Consider the following 15,690-nt stretch of genomic DNA (forward strand, 5'->3'; position numbering starts at 1 on the left):
AGTAGACTAACCATGGTGTGGAGTTATTAGATGTTATTAAGTTTGTAAATCATCACAAGAAAGTTTGCAGATATTGTTTTAATAATTTTGAACAATAAGAATTATATATGTGTCAATTTTTATCATTCTATTTATTTTTCCAAATTACTCCCCATATTCCCCTTATTGCCCCATGATGAAAAGGAGAAGACCTGTGGACTTTTCTCATTGGTTCCTTTTTGTCAAGCAATCCTGTGCCATTAGTTTCCTGAATTCTGTTAAGTAAAACCAATGGTTAAGCTATATTGCCCCAGCAAGGCACTAGTGCTTGCCTAGTTGCTAGTTGCTAGAGGCTAGTTGCACCATCCTAGCACAAGGTCGCCCCCAGGATTTTTGTGCGCAGAGGATGGTGTACGGTGAAGGGCTCCCGAGGACCAGGAACCCACAGATAATGTGAACCAAGATGTCAACAGAGGCAAGTCCAGAATACAGAGCCAGAAGTCACACACAAAGACAAAGACACATACAAAATTACTCAAATACAAAGCAGGGTCAAGGTCACAAGCAAAAGGTTGGTCCAGTCAGCATACAATCACAGGGTCAAAAACAGGCAGGGTCAACAACATTAAATCCAACAAATAAACACACCAGCAGCAGGTCAGCCAAACTTATCACTACAAAAGACAGCTGGTGACTGTGACCAGAGAGGCTTTAATGTTCTATCAACCAATGGCAGTACATGATTGAGACCAGGAACTACTTTGCTCATTGGTTGCAGCAAAAACGCCAAGTCCCCTTGAGATGTACACAGTCTCAGAGCAGGGGATGCTGAAAGATATTCGCACAAGGGAAACCGGGGATGCATAGCAGAGAACAGACAGCTAATTGCTTGATCTTCCTTGCTGCTATATGCAATGCCGTCGAGGAGAATAAACAGGGTGTGCTGAACTGCTGTGGCTTTTTGCATGGGATTTCCAGACAGATAATCATCCCCTAACATAAGCATTGACATTTCATTTACATGACCGAGGTAAGACAATGTTTATTATTTTGTTCTTTCACATCTTAAAGCAAATATGAAACCAGCCTCCTACCTCCCTTCAACCATACTGCATGTTTTAATTTTTTTTTTTTACTTTGCAAAAGAAAGACATACTTATCTAAATCCACTTTTAAGGTCCATTGATACCAATTCCAGGTGCAGTCACATAGCCGCCCTTACTACCTCAACAGTGTCCTTACACTGACATCAGTGTTTCTGCAAAGCCAATGAAAAGTGTCCACATCACAAAGGCAGCTATAAAAAATAATATTTAAGACAAAATTAAATACCATACATAAAACTCTCAATGACACCTTATTTTTCTGCAATATAAATTCCTTTAGCTATCATATACAAAAACTATCTGGCTGAAGATAGGGCTTGTCAATCAAGAAAAGTCCAATGGGTGCTTATTTATATTCTTGCAGCTTTCTGTTTCTATAGTTAAAGTTTTTTCATGATAAAACTAGATGTAGTTGTAGTAAAAATCTATCGCAAGACATTACACTGAAAAATAATAACTTGCTTTCTTTACCTTGTAGGCTACAGATTTACATCCTGCTGACATCAATGGGAAGGCTGATCCTTACGTTGTAATAAAATTGGGCAAAACTGAAATTAAAGACAAAGAGAACTACATATCCAAACAACTAAACCCAGTCTTTGGAAAGTGAGTTATTCATTTTATATGTCTGTCATATTAAAACCGACCCATCAAGACCACGTTATAGAACCATACATACAAATACCATATTGTTCATTCATAAGGAGCCAATGGGCCTGATTTTCAAAGCTCTCCAAGACTGCAAACAATAAACTTTCAAGGAGGAATCTAAACGATCCAACACATATGAAATGGATTTCTTAAACATCAATTGCTTTTAGTTTGCAGATATTTTAATCTTGGACCAGATCCATTCCAGGTTTCCAGTGTCACACCAAGTTCTCCCATGACAGTCTAACTTCTCCAGTATTGGAGATCTTCAACCATCTCCATGACCATTACACAAATGTGTCACGTGTCTTATAGTTACGGCAAAACATAAAGTATATATCCAAACTTGTCGTCCCCATTACATCAATGGTATTTTTTAATATTTAAATTGCTTTGACCAGGTCATTTGATATTGAGGCCACATTCCCCATGGAATCCATGCTAACAGTGGCAGTTTATGACTGGGACTTAGTGGGGACTGATGAGTTGATTGGAGAGACCAAGATCGACCTGGAGAACCGTTATTACAGCAAGCACAGAGCAACGTGTGGGATATCACAAACATATGCTATGTATGTATATCGATATAAATTACACTAATCACTATTTTATAATATTTTGAAAACATAATTTATTATTTTCTTTTAAAGCATAAGTACATTGCCAAGTACGTTTTGGGCTCCAGGAGGTTTTGGCTTTTTTGGGATGCATTCACAAGTAGGGATGAGCGCGAAGGCCTCTGACAGTCTCGCAAAAAATTTCCTCGAAATTCCGATGGGTCCACGAAATTTTAGCAAACCGAATAAAGTCAATGAGCAGACTTTAAACATTAATAGCAAAGCCCCTATACATGTTAGAACCACCAAAAGTTCCAAAAGACATAGTGGTTTTCAAGAAAATAGCAGGCAAAATGACAGCAGGCAAATAGGATTTTTGCGTGATGGACAGCATACAGAAGGCAGCATAAACATTAGGACATTGAGAAAGGGTGGCGCTACGTGTGAACCCACTAGCAACAGTCTCTGCCGTCAAAACAGCAGGAGCCCGCATTGCTAGCTGGCATCATGATCTGGATGACATGTGTTAGGAATGCCACTCATATAGTTGTGGACAAGTAGCCTGGTGACATTAGGCAAAAGAATGGAGGACCAGAGACGGAGCGTGGGAGCGAGAGCAGCAGTAGTGTGTGGCCTCTGGTCAGCTATCACCAGGGAGACCGCACTGGTAAGTGTCATGGAGAACTGGGTGTAGTGCGTCATCAATGCCACTCAAAACTGTGTAATACAATTTAAGTGAACAGAGTACTGACAGGCAGCAGCAGTAACAGGGGGAGGCGGTAGGCCCTGAGACGGAGCGTTGACCGCATTGATAACTGGCATCTAGAGCTGGGTGTAGTCCATTGTCAACAATTTAACTGTACCAAATGGTCTTCTTTGGTAAATAGGAACAGGTATCAAACACTAAAATATCTGTATTTATTTTAAAGTAGGACAGAAATTTCACTGTACCAAACGGTCTTCCTTGTTAAAATGCAAGAGGTATCAAACAATGAAATATCTGTATTTTTTTTAGAGTCAGACAGAATTTTTTTTTAGTAAACTGGCTTCTTTGGTAAATAGCAAGAGGTATCAAAAGACTGAAATATCTGTATTTTTTTTAGTTGGGGCAGAAATGTTTCTGTACCAAACTGGCTTCTTTGGTAAATAGCAAGAGGTATCAGACTGAAATATCTGTATTTTTTTAAGTGGGACAGTTTTTCTGCAGCAAACGGGACCAGGTAGTATCAAAAACTGCAATAACGGTATATATACAGATGGCTCCTAACCTGTCCCTGTCACAATCCACATCTCTCCCTGCTTCTATCCTTCACACAGAACACAAGAGTTGAGTGACTAAGCCCTCCCTCGTTCACTGTATATATGCCTCTGCTCAGATTTCTCCTGATTGGGCTGCGGGGCATCCTGGAACAAATGATTCCCCTGCTTTTTCCCTCGTTTGTTAGAACACGACGTCATGGCGAATCACAAGGGTGAGAAAGGTCCGATACAAATCTAGCTCGCTCATTCCTATTCACAAGTTTTTTAGCATTTATCATAACAGAAAAGTGATGGGTGTCAACCAATCCCAAAATACTACTCGATCATTTTATTATATATCTTGAGTAGAAATGTATGTTCCATGAACATATCCATGCAATGCTCTAAGGCACAGATGGGGCTTGAACCCATGAACTTTGGTTTACGAGACCAACGCCTTACCACTTGGCCACTGTGCCTTGTGCATGCTTTCATCAAGAGGGGGAGGAAACTCTAAAATCTATACTTAGCTGTAAAACAAATAGAAATTGTTGTCCTTGATAAACAAATGATACAATCTATCATCGTATCAAAGTCATTTTCCACTCGTGCAGTGGCCAAGTTGTAAGGTGTTGGTCTCATAAATCAAAGACCGTGGGTTTAATCCCCATCAGTGCCTTCTGATAGTGTTTCTCAAAGATCTTTCATATTCATTGATTTATTCAATGATAGATAAAGTCTGTTTTTGTTATTTTTCAGCAAGAAATTATAATCAGCCTACATATGCAAATAATCAACAAATTTTCAAGAATAAGATTAAAGCTAGGATAAACACATCCAACCAATCCAATAACATTGACCCAAAAAAAAGTATGGCACCCATTGAACCGGAAAACCATTCCAGCCCAGTAGGTGGCTTTGAAACCATAGGTCCCATCATTTTCCAACATCTTTGTATACTGATTAATATTTATTTACCCTCAAAGAACTCATGAATTAAAAGAGGTGGGGTAAAAACAATAGTAATTTAACTTGTGATGTATTCCTACAGGTCCTCTGACCCCTTTAGTAAGTTTGGTAACAATACTATGTTCAGGGGCTTTGCAATTACTTGTAAAGTCAGCAAGATAAAAATGCAAAAAAAAGGTTTATTTTCTCGAAAAATTCTCCCATAGCAAAAATAGGATTTTTTCTGCAAAATCAACCTCATGAAAGTCGCCTGCCCATCCCTACTTAACAGGTTATATTTGGAGATCTAAACAAATTTGACATTAAGAGGCTATAGGAAAGAACAAGTAAGTACAGTTTTGTTCTCCTTACAGACATGGTTATAACATGTGGAGAGATCCCATGAAGCCCACCCAGATCTTGTCCAAACTCTGCAAAGAAGGGAAAATTGATGGCCCCCACTATGGTCCTGGAGGACGAGTCAAAGTTCTAAATCGTGTCTTCACTGGTCCTACTGAGATTGAAGATGAAAATGGTAAGATGATTCTCTTTACATGTGGTGCTGTTTCAACCTCCAGTAAAACTTTATATTATTAATTACTCCTACTGTGGATGCCCTTCTCCACAACAAGGATTAAATACATATATTGTCAAGGGTTAGATAGATTAGTAGTAAATCTTACCATATGCCTTTACTCGGGAAGCAGAACTTTCCTGCACCCATTGACACTTTGGTCTATTGGCATCTTCCCATACAGTACAGGTGTAATGGCCCTGCATTGGAAGTATGACATCAGTGCTTAAACTGGCGGTGCAGGGTACCAAGGTAAGAGATACATAATTAGAAAAATGCCTTGATGGATGGACTAAGTTATGGATTTTTTGGTATCTACAGTTTCATTGTTGAGCAGTTTACTTAAGCAAGGTGGGATGTTGGTCCAACCAATGCAACAAAATTGTAACAGTTGCAACTAAACACCTATACAAGAATAGATAACTTGATGAGTTTCATTTTTACATGCATTATTTCTCATAGAATATCATGTCCACAAATTGTTTCTAACAAAATCTTAATTTACAGAGGCATGGGTTTGATGCCTAAAATGAAGAAAAAAAGGGAGGGTAAATCTTGTCTCATGTTTAGCATATCACATTAGAGAAGACAAAATTTCAGCTATTAATTAAACAAAGTTGGAGGCTCAACTAACATCTTTGAGGGCAAAAGAGGGCATAATGGGCTGTATGTGACAATTGAAACTTGTTGATGGTGCCACGTCTGTTTAGGAAATAATGACACTATGTTTATATCTCTTAAACAAAGCAATAAGAACTGATTATGAGAACTTGCCATGAATGTGGAAACGTGCACCACAAACACCAGCACTCTCTGCCAATTAGTTTGTTGTCAGTCCCTATTTAATAACGTTGTGTTTCCCCGTCATGTGCTGAATGTATGAGAAGTATAAAAGTTGAGCAACGGCAATTCAATTTTAAATTTTTAGTAAAATTTTCCAACAGAGCTAAAAAGTCCCACAATGAAATTTGCGCTGACATTCTGCAGCAACTTGAGGTGGGTCCAAACCTTTTTCAAAAAGTCATCACTTGTGAGAAAACCCGGATCTTTCAGTATGATCCTGAAACAAAACCACAGTTACTGGAAAGACCTTCATCACCAAGAATCAAAAAAGTCCAAATTAAAGCTATCCTCATCGTGTTTTATGACATGAAGGGCGTCATTTTGGCAGAATGTGTTCCAGAAGGCACAACAGTGACCCAACATTGTTATAAGGAAGTTCTGACAAAGCTGAGGGAAAGAGTCAGGAAAAGACAGCAGAAATGTGGGAAATGGTTTCTTTTTTTAAAATGATCTTTTTACTGCATTTTATTGAGGTTTTATATTGAACCTGCAGGTCAGAAGAAACAGACAGATGAACATTTGGCCCTTTCGGTTCTTCAACACTGGCATGAGATCCCCCGAGTCGGCTGTCGGATAATTCCAGAACATGTAGAGACGCGACCCCTGTTAAATCCAGACAAGCCAGGAATTGAACAGGTGAAGTAAACAGAATAGGTCTTTTGCAGAAAAATGTGATAGTGCTTATAATAAAGTGGATCAAATATTTTTTGTGCAAAGGGTGGTTAGCTCCTGTATTCACTGATTTGGATTTTAACCACAAAGAAAACCAATTACTTCCAACAGTATGAGGCTCTTATCACTCAAGTCTTTTTTTTTCACAGGGTCGTATAGAAATGTGGGTAGATATGTTCCCCATGGACATGCCGGCCCCAGGTCCTGCCATCGATATCTCTCCAAGGAAACCAAAAAGGTACAAGAAGACTTTTTTCTGAATTATGAAAATGTTCTACCTTTCAGGATACCATAGGGAAGCTTTTTCACATCCCAAAAACATACTGGTGGGTTAACAGGCATTGGCCCAAAAAATGGTCTTAAATGATGTTTAGACCATACCATTAGACCATAATAAGGACATAGGTTAACTGTTAGCTTGTTTCAGGTAAAGTTCAGGACATGTCTGTTGGTGGCACCACAAAACTAATAAAATACTAGACATGTGGGAGCCAGGGTTCAATCAAAGGAAAGGAATAGAGTGCTATATATCTCAATCCATGCAGATGAGGGAGAGGGAGCACTATCATAGATTAAATATGTTTTTTTTTTGATCAGAGATTGGGGTATGTGGTCCAAACCCTTGCCCCTAATGATGGCCACTGCCAATAGAATAGCTTTCTGAAGAATAACTCTTATCTAGCTATTAAAAAGGGGAGTGATCCCTGAATCCTATGCCTGAGCCCCTAAGCCTAAGTATTCTAAGATTAAAGAAACTCATCACTTACTATAGGGATGAGTGTAATAGTGGGGGATTTACTATTGGGCAGTTTCAACAAAATATATTTCAAGTAAATTCGAAACCTTTTATTGTACATAAAGTAAGCTAAAATCAGCCTTTTTTTACATAAACAGAAAACAATTATCTTGTGTACAAGTGATGTTGCACAGTCAGAGAACTTATGTAGTCATATGATTAAGTTTTTGTGTCTTCTTGACCCGACACATTTTGCAAAAACCAAGGCTGTGGTTCATAGGACAAATATTTAGATGAGGTGGTCCCTGACTGAATGGCAAGATATGGCTTGGGTGTTAAATACAACGGTGTATGTCAGAAGCACAAAGGTCAAAGAAGTATAAATACAGGTCTCCTATGAGTTGGAGGCAGATTTTTGATGGACCTGAGAGCCAGGAAAAGACAAACTAAGTGAATCTTATGGATATCTCTTGAATTCATATGTCCCTTACTTATTACACTCATTCCTATGGTCTGTTTCTTTAATCTTTGATAACTTTAATCTAACATTAAAAAGTTATTATTGACTCTAGTCAGGACAGTGTGTGGAACCCAATGGAGTGACTTTGATGCAATAATTTATTTTTTATGGTGAAGACAAGGGCTTGGAATTCTAATGATCTGACTTATCCAATGTTTTTACCTGGTACCACATTTGCCCCAAAATATATTTGTTTCTTAGATCAAAAATCATTTTGTGTTATCTTCCAAATCAAAGATTGTTTTTGTTGTAGCTAGTTTTATGAGCATGGTAAAGGCAAACCACCTAGAAAAAAAACAACTTATACCATTGCTCTGTTTTTTCCCTAAAATAATTCCATATTATTACTTTACATTTTACTCGTGTCAAATTCTGTTACAGAATTGGCTGATTCCAAAATGTCATCAGTAATAGAGAAAGTGATCTGAAGTGGGAATTAAGGAGAACATCTCTGCCTACTTCATGGTCTATAAATATAATGCTGCCATGGTGAAAAGTTGAATGTATGTTGGTGGTATGCTGCCTCACTGTGGGTTTTTTCATGCAATTGCCCCAGACCCTTTCCAGTTGCTAGGCTTTGGCTCTCAATAGGGTAAACAGCAAATAATTGAAAAAAATGCAATGCCTTGGAATCCACAGATAATCATGTGGCTTCCAAAGCATTCTATTGTTAATGCACACCTAACAACATAACTGGGAATTAGAGACATAAATTGCACTGTATTGGGGTAGTTGAAGACCAACTATTAACTGAAAAGGCTATTCAAATGAATTGGTAAACCAATGGCCTTGTATATTTTATGTTGTACATTACCTTTGTTTTGATGGGTACCGAAGCTACAGGTAGAACACTGCTATTCTGGGCAAGCATCATGTTGGTTGTTAATAAACTGGTTACTACACTATACCATTGTCTAAGAGAACAGTGTTCCATCTGTAGGAATTCGGTCTTTTTTCTGTGTTAATTAAGTGCATTTTTGCTATGTTTAGACACAAAACTTGCTATTGAATTGTTTTAGTATAAAGATGTTTATTAACTATGATATCACTCTGAACTCGCCAAGTTTTACCCTGGCAGATGAAACATTTCCTCCAGTTGACAACCAATATGGAACCCTTCTATCCACTTTGCTTTAAAAATAGGTATTACCCATAGAAATGATGATATCACTTGGACTCCTGTCCAATAACTGTGGATTCGAGATTGCAGAACAAAGGAGATATTCTAGACACCTCCCTTGTTCCCGATCCTTATGTGCCCACGTCTCACTTGTCTCACTATCTCCTTGCCAGATACGAGCTTAGAGTGATAATTTGGAATACCGATGAGGTAATCCTGGAAGATGATGATTACTTCACAGGAGAAAAGTCTAGTGACATTTTTGTCAGGGGGTACGTACAAGTTAAAAAAAAAACAAAAAGTTGATTTTGTGTTGTGTGTGGGCTTCTGTGTACACTTGTGGCGCACACACCAGTTCCCATGCTACCTTTGTTGCCGGTTTTACGCTTTTGTGTTGTGTGTGAATAACAGAATTTTGCTTTTTTTTTGTTTTTTTTGCTCCCTTTTTTTTTTGTTTGATTTCTTTGTCTACCTCATGTTTACCGTCGCACTATTGACAACTAAGTTTTGAACTACGTGTTATAATTTGGAACACTGATGAAGTAATTCTAGAAGATGATGCTTTCATGACAGGAGAGAAGATGTCAGACATCTATGTCAAGGGGTAATGATGCACGGCCCGGACCCTTTTAACACCCATACCCCTACCCTTACCCTCCCCTTACCCTTCTAACCTACCTAACCCTCTTCCCTGGGCGCAGCAATTGTGCATATCCCCTGTCACTCATCACTGCTTGTGTCACTGCACTGAACTGCACTGGTCTGCTGCACCCTTTTTTGCTTGCTCGCTCCCATCTCTAGCTGGTCTTTGGGTTGCAATGTGGTGGATCTATTGGGTTTTTTTTAATGCCATGAAAATACTCTTCAGTTTTTGAGGTCATCAAATTGGTTTAAGTTTTACCAATTTATTATATTCGTAGGAAAATTATGGGCATTTCCAGGGTTTTAACTCAAATTGACATCACTTTATTACAAGTTAACGTGCCCTGATGTAAAACATAAGCATTATTGATTAATATCATTGATCCAAAAACAAAATAATGAAACAAAAGTCCATATAAGTAAAATGATCTTAAGATAAAAATACAACCATCCTAGGTGATCCCTAGGCATAGCTTAAGGTCAACCATATCATAGCACCTTCCATTGGCATGTGCCACCAAGTAATTTAGATGATCAGAAATATGTATCATCTTTACACCTATTATTACAATGGGAAATACAACTTATTATTAATGGGAAATTAAAATAGGAATAGTTGTGAACATGAACTGAGAAGTTGGCAATTTCTGATGGGACTTTACTAATAACAACTGGTTTTCCCAGAAAATGAGTACTAGGACAAAGCACAAGAAAATATCAGAAACAGTTGGTCAGGATCCACCGTCTTTCTTATAACCTAATAGTTTATATTAGATCTGATCTTGATTCCTGGTGTCCTTATGTCCACCCTCATCACTGGAGAGGTCTTTCTCACCCTGGTTCCACCACACAATCCCACTAGCTAGTGATGCCTCCAGGAGTGGGTGTGTCTGCATACAGTGTGATTCATGTGTTTGCACCAAGGTTTACAACAAAAGGACTTTTACTTGCAAAATATAAAATGGTTATAGTTTTTGTTACTGGATCTCAGGTAAGTGTTTTTTAACCTTCTTTGTTTCTGAGAGGGTCCTAAGGTGTACTGGCTGACAATGCTCACAGATGATGGTCATGTTGTGGGCAAAATTAGTATTTTAGGAAGTTGCAGCCTATGAAATCAGTAGCAGCTACTACACCACTTGGGCACATATTTTAGGGAATCTGAACAGTCAATCAACAAAGACAATGTTTCTCTGCCTTTTAACATAGGGCAACCCCATGAAAAAAATCAGGTCATCAGGGAACCCCTGCGTTAGTTACTATATCCACAACTCACAGTACATTAGTGTGGTGTCTTTGGTAAGAACAACTGACCATACAGATAGCCAGTATTAATAATATTACACATTATTTATAAAGCACCATCATATTACACAGCACAAAGTCCAAGGGGCTCACAATCTAACGTCCCTAACATAGTCATATGTCTTTAATACAATCTAGGGTCAGTTTTTATTTTTGGGGTGTAGCAAATTACTCTTAACTGCATGTTTTTGGGATGAATCTCACACAGACATGGGGAGAACCTGCAAACTCCATGCAGATAGTTTCCTGGCTGAGATTTCTAGAAACCTCCTAGAAACCTCTGGAGGAACCCTAGGGTTCCATAGAACCCTGGTTGAGAAACACTCAATTATGATGTAGTGCAAAAAACATGGCAGCCATATTGTGAATTAGGCTAATTTTAGAACATCTATTTGCAGAATGAAGCTGCCTTAATGTGTGAACCATTCTGTAAGTGGGTCCAGTATTAATAAAAGTTACCCTAACCATTAGACAGTGACATTTATGTAGCACTCTCAATGATGAAGGTCCAATATATTAAAGGCACACTTTATTAAAAACAGAAAACAAAAATGCATGCGGGACAAAGAAAAAGGGTCACTCAGCGTGGACCTAAATTGAAAAAAACAAAAGTCACCATAGAGCAGATAGAGTATGTGCAGGAGTTACATCTTCAGTGGCCATCCAATAACCAACAAGGATCGCAATCTTCTCTGCCATGGAGCTCGCAGTGATACTTGGCATTTCAGGATATACTTAGCATATGAGAGTGCTGGTGTCTTGTGATTGGCCTAGTCATGTCACATGGAAGTGTAGAAAGCGCCCATGTGAACGTGTAAGCTCTGGTGGGTTAGTTTAGAGCTTACATGGGACTAACTATCCCTGGTGTAGTGATTAAGGAAGAATGGGGAAAGGTTAGTATATCTTGATAGTAAGGTGTTTGACTTTTTTGTATGCCATGAATTTGCCAAACTACCTACTCTATACAGTGTATCATCTGTACACTGCTTGTCTGTACCACCCCTACTCCCAAACTTCTTTGTAATTAATCGTGTGATCCCTGAACTCTGCTCCCATGATAAAAAAAACACACACACTTATTATCAAATGCTGAGGCTCCATGCTTCTCCATTCTCATTGGTTCTAAATGACCAATTTGATTTAAAGTTAGATCATCAGGTAGCAGTGGGATAAGAAATGACAACACCAGCTCCAAGTCCGACATAGCTAGAGAACTAGTTTCTCTAAGATCCAGCTTGCATAATAATAAAGTGATTTCGTAGCACACAATGGCTGCTTACCTCACACCTTGGCAACATAAACAATTTTGAAACACCTTGTGGACCCTTCAGTAACAAAGAGGTTCTCTGCAGAGAAAAAGCTGGCTGTGAAGATGAAGATGATGCATCAATGGAGTATACTGCATGCTACGTTTCCTTTCATTTTCCTTTCATTCATGTCTAAACTAAAATATGTTAACATGATTTCTGCATTGATAACTCTCCTCTTCTTTCCTGTGTGGGGCATGTGGGTTTGTATCTGTGTGCATTTTCCTGCTGTGTATGTTAAGCATGTAAATGTTATAATAATCAAAATTATCTTTTTTATAAATACATCATAAATGTGTATGATCCAAAAATGTATTAGAATAATTTTGTAGAGCATATTAGATGGCTAGTCCACTTAGAGGTGGTCAGATGACTGCTACATGGGCATAACGTACAATTTAGGAATGATTCTGCACCGTTCTAGACCTAATTCTTCCGATACAACTATTATAAATCCAAAACCCAATATATAAAGCTACATGGGTTTTACACTCCCACCATCAGTCCAGCACAATTGAACAGATCCCTTTCTAACCCAGCTGACTGGATAGTCTAGTATCACACCAATAGGCTAACATGTTGTAGACATACAAGGAGCCTGCAACCAGACCACCATGAATGTACCCAATCTTGTCTGATACTGGAAGCCAAACAGCCAGATTTATGGTGACTCTATCCTCCAGTAGTGAAACATTGATGAAAAATGTAACTGGTGGACTGAGACCATTGTAATGGTTGCAGCAAGAAAATGAAACAGTGTCAAGTATAGGCTTCTGACCGCCAAAATCCTCAAAAGCAATGTATGCTTTTCAATTTTCAGTCACTCCTTTTCAAAATAGAAATTAGGTTTTCACTGGACTGACTCTTTAATAGTGAGAATATTTTTTAGTATTGAATGTGGCCTGTTAAAATCTAATTCTTAGCCTTCCGATGTAGAATGGACACCTAACTGGTTTAAATGACACCATATTGTAACTACTATCAGCTTTTTCATGAAAGAGTATGAAGAGATATCTACATTGTATGCTTGGTGCAGAGATATCCGTATTGTATGTTTGCTGACCTTTTTAAGACCCAAAACTTTCTGGATTGTGCCATATATATTTTGTTATGCTTTATAATGTTGGTACCATGTAGCTGTAATACAACCTGATTATCTATCCAGGACTATATGAGCAGATACTGGCTGGGACATTTATTTGTCTCCCATGACCAGGCCAAGTACTAGAAAGTTAAGCTAATAACCAAGATATGGATATAGTGAACTGTGTATTAGTCCCTTTGCACAAGTTCTTGTAGGTAAACCACACTCATCCCAACAATAAAGCATATCATTATGGTCAATGATCCGTAGAATATTTTGTGTAAGTCTTTCCTCTGACTCTATCTCTGGATGGGACACATAGGTGGCTGAAGGGACAACAGGAGGACAAGCAAGACACAGATGTCCACTACCACTCTCTTACCGGCGAGGGAAACTTTAATTGGAGGTTTATCTTCCCATTTGATTATCTGATGGCGGAGGAGAAGATTGTCATCTCAAAGAAGGAGTCCATGTTCTCCTGGGATGAGACGGAATACAAGATCCCGGCACGTCTTACTCTACAAGTCTGGGATGCAGACCACTTCTCTGCTGATGACTTCTTGGGTATGACTGTTTATTACATAATTATTGGGAGTTATTAACTATGTATGGACAGATAAGAACAGATAATATTTAATGACAAGCTGTTGCAGGTTCAGGGTTACCTGTAATGAAAAACTGTGCCATGGCTTTCAGGTTACATACTGCTACCATTGGTGGCATCTCAAGCTGGGTGGGAAGAAGCTGTAGGCGGGTGGTGACCTATTTTATTGTTAAACAACTAACTTTTTTGTTATTTGGATGGATGGATATTGAAAAGTGGTGGGTGGTGCACCCAGCTAAAATGGGGCTGGGGAGAACACTACCCTATAATGTTTTTACAGTACAGACGTGAGAGCTGGTGGGAGGGACACCAATGTGTTTTACATACCTTCCTGAAAACAGTTTTGTACTGCCCACATAGAATGTGGAGGTACTCAAAATAATAACCAGCATTCCATTCAATGCTGCTGCCTCACTTACTGTGTATAGGGAAAGGTCTTTTTGGAATTTGGAATTCTACCTATATCAGTTGGAGCTGTCCGCTCAGCATTCTCTGCAAAAATGTTGCAAGTATGCTGATCACGGGGAGTGATAAAGCCTATTCTGGAAAACAAAACATGATACAAGAAAAAAAAAATAATGCTGGTCTATATAGGGAAGTAAGGTTTAGTTGTAAACTTGGGTCATTCCTACACAAATCCTTTATTAATTCCCCTTACAGGTTTCCAAAAGCAGCTTGTTATTACATTGACCCTATTTCCTTCCTACAGGGGCCATTGAGTTAGACTTGAACCGTTTCCCTCGAGGGGCCAAGACAGCGAAGCAATGCTCCATAGATATGGTGGCACCAGAGGTAGATTTGCCAATGGTCTCTATCTTCAAACAGAAGAGAGTGAAAGGATGGTGGCCGTTTGTTGCCAGGAATGAAAATGATGAACTTGAACTCACTGTAAGACGCCAAACATTTTCTTTTCTGAAAAAAATGTTAACACAACCATTTAAAATTTGCCTTTGGTTGTATGTTGAATGGGTCTAGCAGAAAAACTTTGGCTTTTGATAAACTTTAAAGACTAAAAAATAATATAAGCTCATATAGCAATATAGTACAAATTTCAGCCAAAAGGCCACTATGTCAATATCCATAACCCCCAGGTACCCATGCCAGCTCTAAGACCCTTATGCTATAATCCATAACCCCCAGGTCCACATTCCAGCCATTAGACCCCTTTTTCATATTCCATAACCCCCATATAGATGAATAAAGATTTGTATTTCAACATGTTTCTTAGATCAACATCTGCTTTTTCAGGAAAGGTTAGACTTAGGAGTCAAGCAAAAGAAATACCAAATTACTGCAGGTCAGGTGACCTGCAGGGTAAAAAAGAAAAAGATCTTATATCACCCCTCATAGAGCATGACAATTTACTATGATACAGATTGGAAAGTTCGCTGCAGAAGGTATTTGGTTTATGGGTGCTTGAGGTCCACTGTAGCCACCTGAACTCCTAGCCAAGTTCAGTATACAGGGTGTATGTACTCACTGCAGCTCTGAGTGTAGTGATAAAGGTGAGCATGCTCAATGTGGCCACTGAAGGTTCCATACTGTAGGTGCACTGCACATGAACAATTTTTTTAGTGTATAATAATTTAGGGGATCCTCCAAAAAATTGCATTGTAACAATTAGAGCTTTCCTTGCATGTAATATGGTAAACGCTTAGCCATACCCCTATTGGTGTCCCATTGCTGTTGTGATACCATCATTAGGATATCACTAACCCCCAGTTGGTTTATTTAGATCATTGTATGAAGAAAGCAATTGGGATAAAGGAGTTAAGAAAATCTCTTTCCAAAGGCAACTCTCCCTGG

At 38.6% G+C, this 15,690-nt stretch overlaps 1 protein-coding gene and 1 non-coding gene across 2 annotated transcripts in view; one reads left to right on the forward strand and one right to left on the reverse strand.

The window, feature by feature from the left end:
• OTOF (otoferlin) overlaps positions 1-15,690 on the forward strand; it is a 169,776-nt gene that overhangs the window by 146,651 nt on the left and 7,435 nt on the right. The window contains 8 exon segments of the mRNA XM_072407262.1: positions 1,564-1,691; positions 2,138-2,308; positions 4,855-5,015; positions 6,391-6,533; positions 6,719-6,807; positions 9,119-9,217; positions 13,603-13,844; positions 14,594-14,772. Coding sequence (XP_072263363.1) covers positions 1,564-1,691; positions 2,138-2,308; positions 4,855-5,015; positions 6,391-6,533; positions 6,719-6,807; positions 9,119-9,217; positions 13,603-13,844; positions 14,594-14,772 — 1,212 coding nt within the window.
• Positions 3,940-4,011, reverse strand: TRNAT-CGU (transfer RNA threonine (anticodon CGU)). Its single transcript has one exon. It is a non-coding gene; the product is annotated as a tRNA-Thr (tRNA).

Source organism: Pyxicephalus adspersus, chromosome 4 (assembly GCF_032062135.1).
Source record: "Pyxicephalus adspersus chromosome 4, UCB_Pads_2.0, whole genome shotgun sequence".
NCBI classification, from domain to species: domain Eukaryota; kingdom Metazoa; phylum Chordata; class Amphibia; order Anura; family Pyxicephalidae; genus Pyxicephalus; species Pyxicephalus adspersus.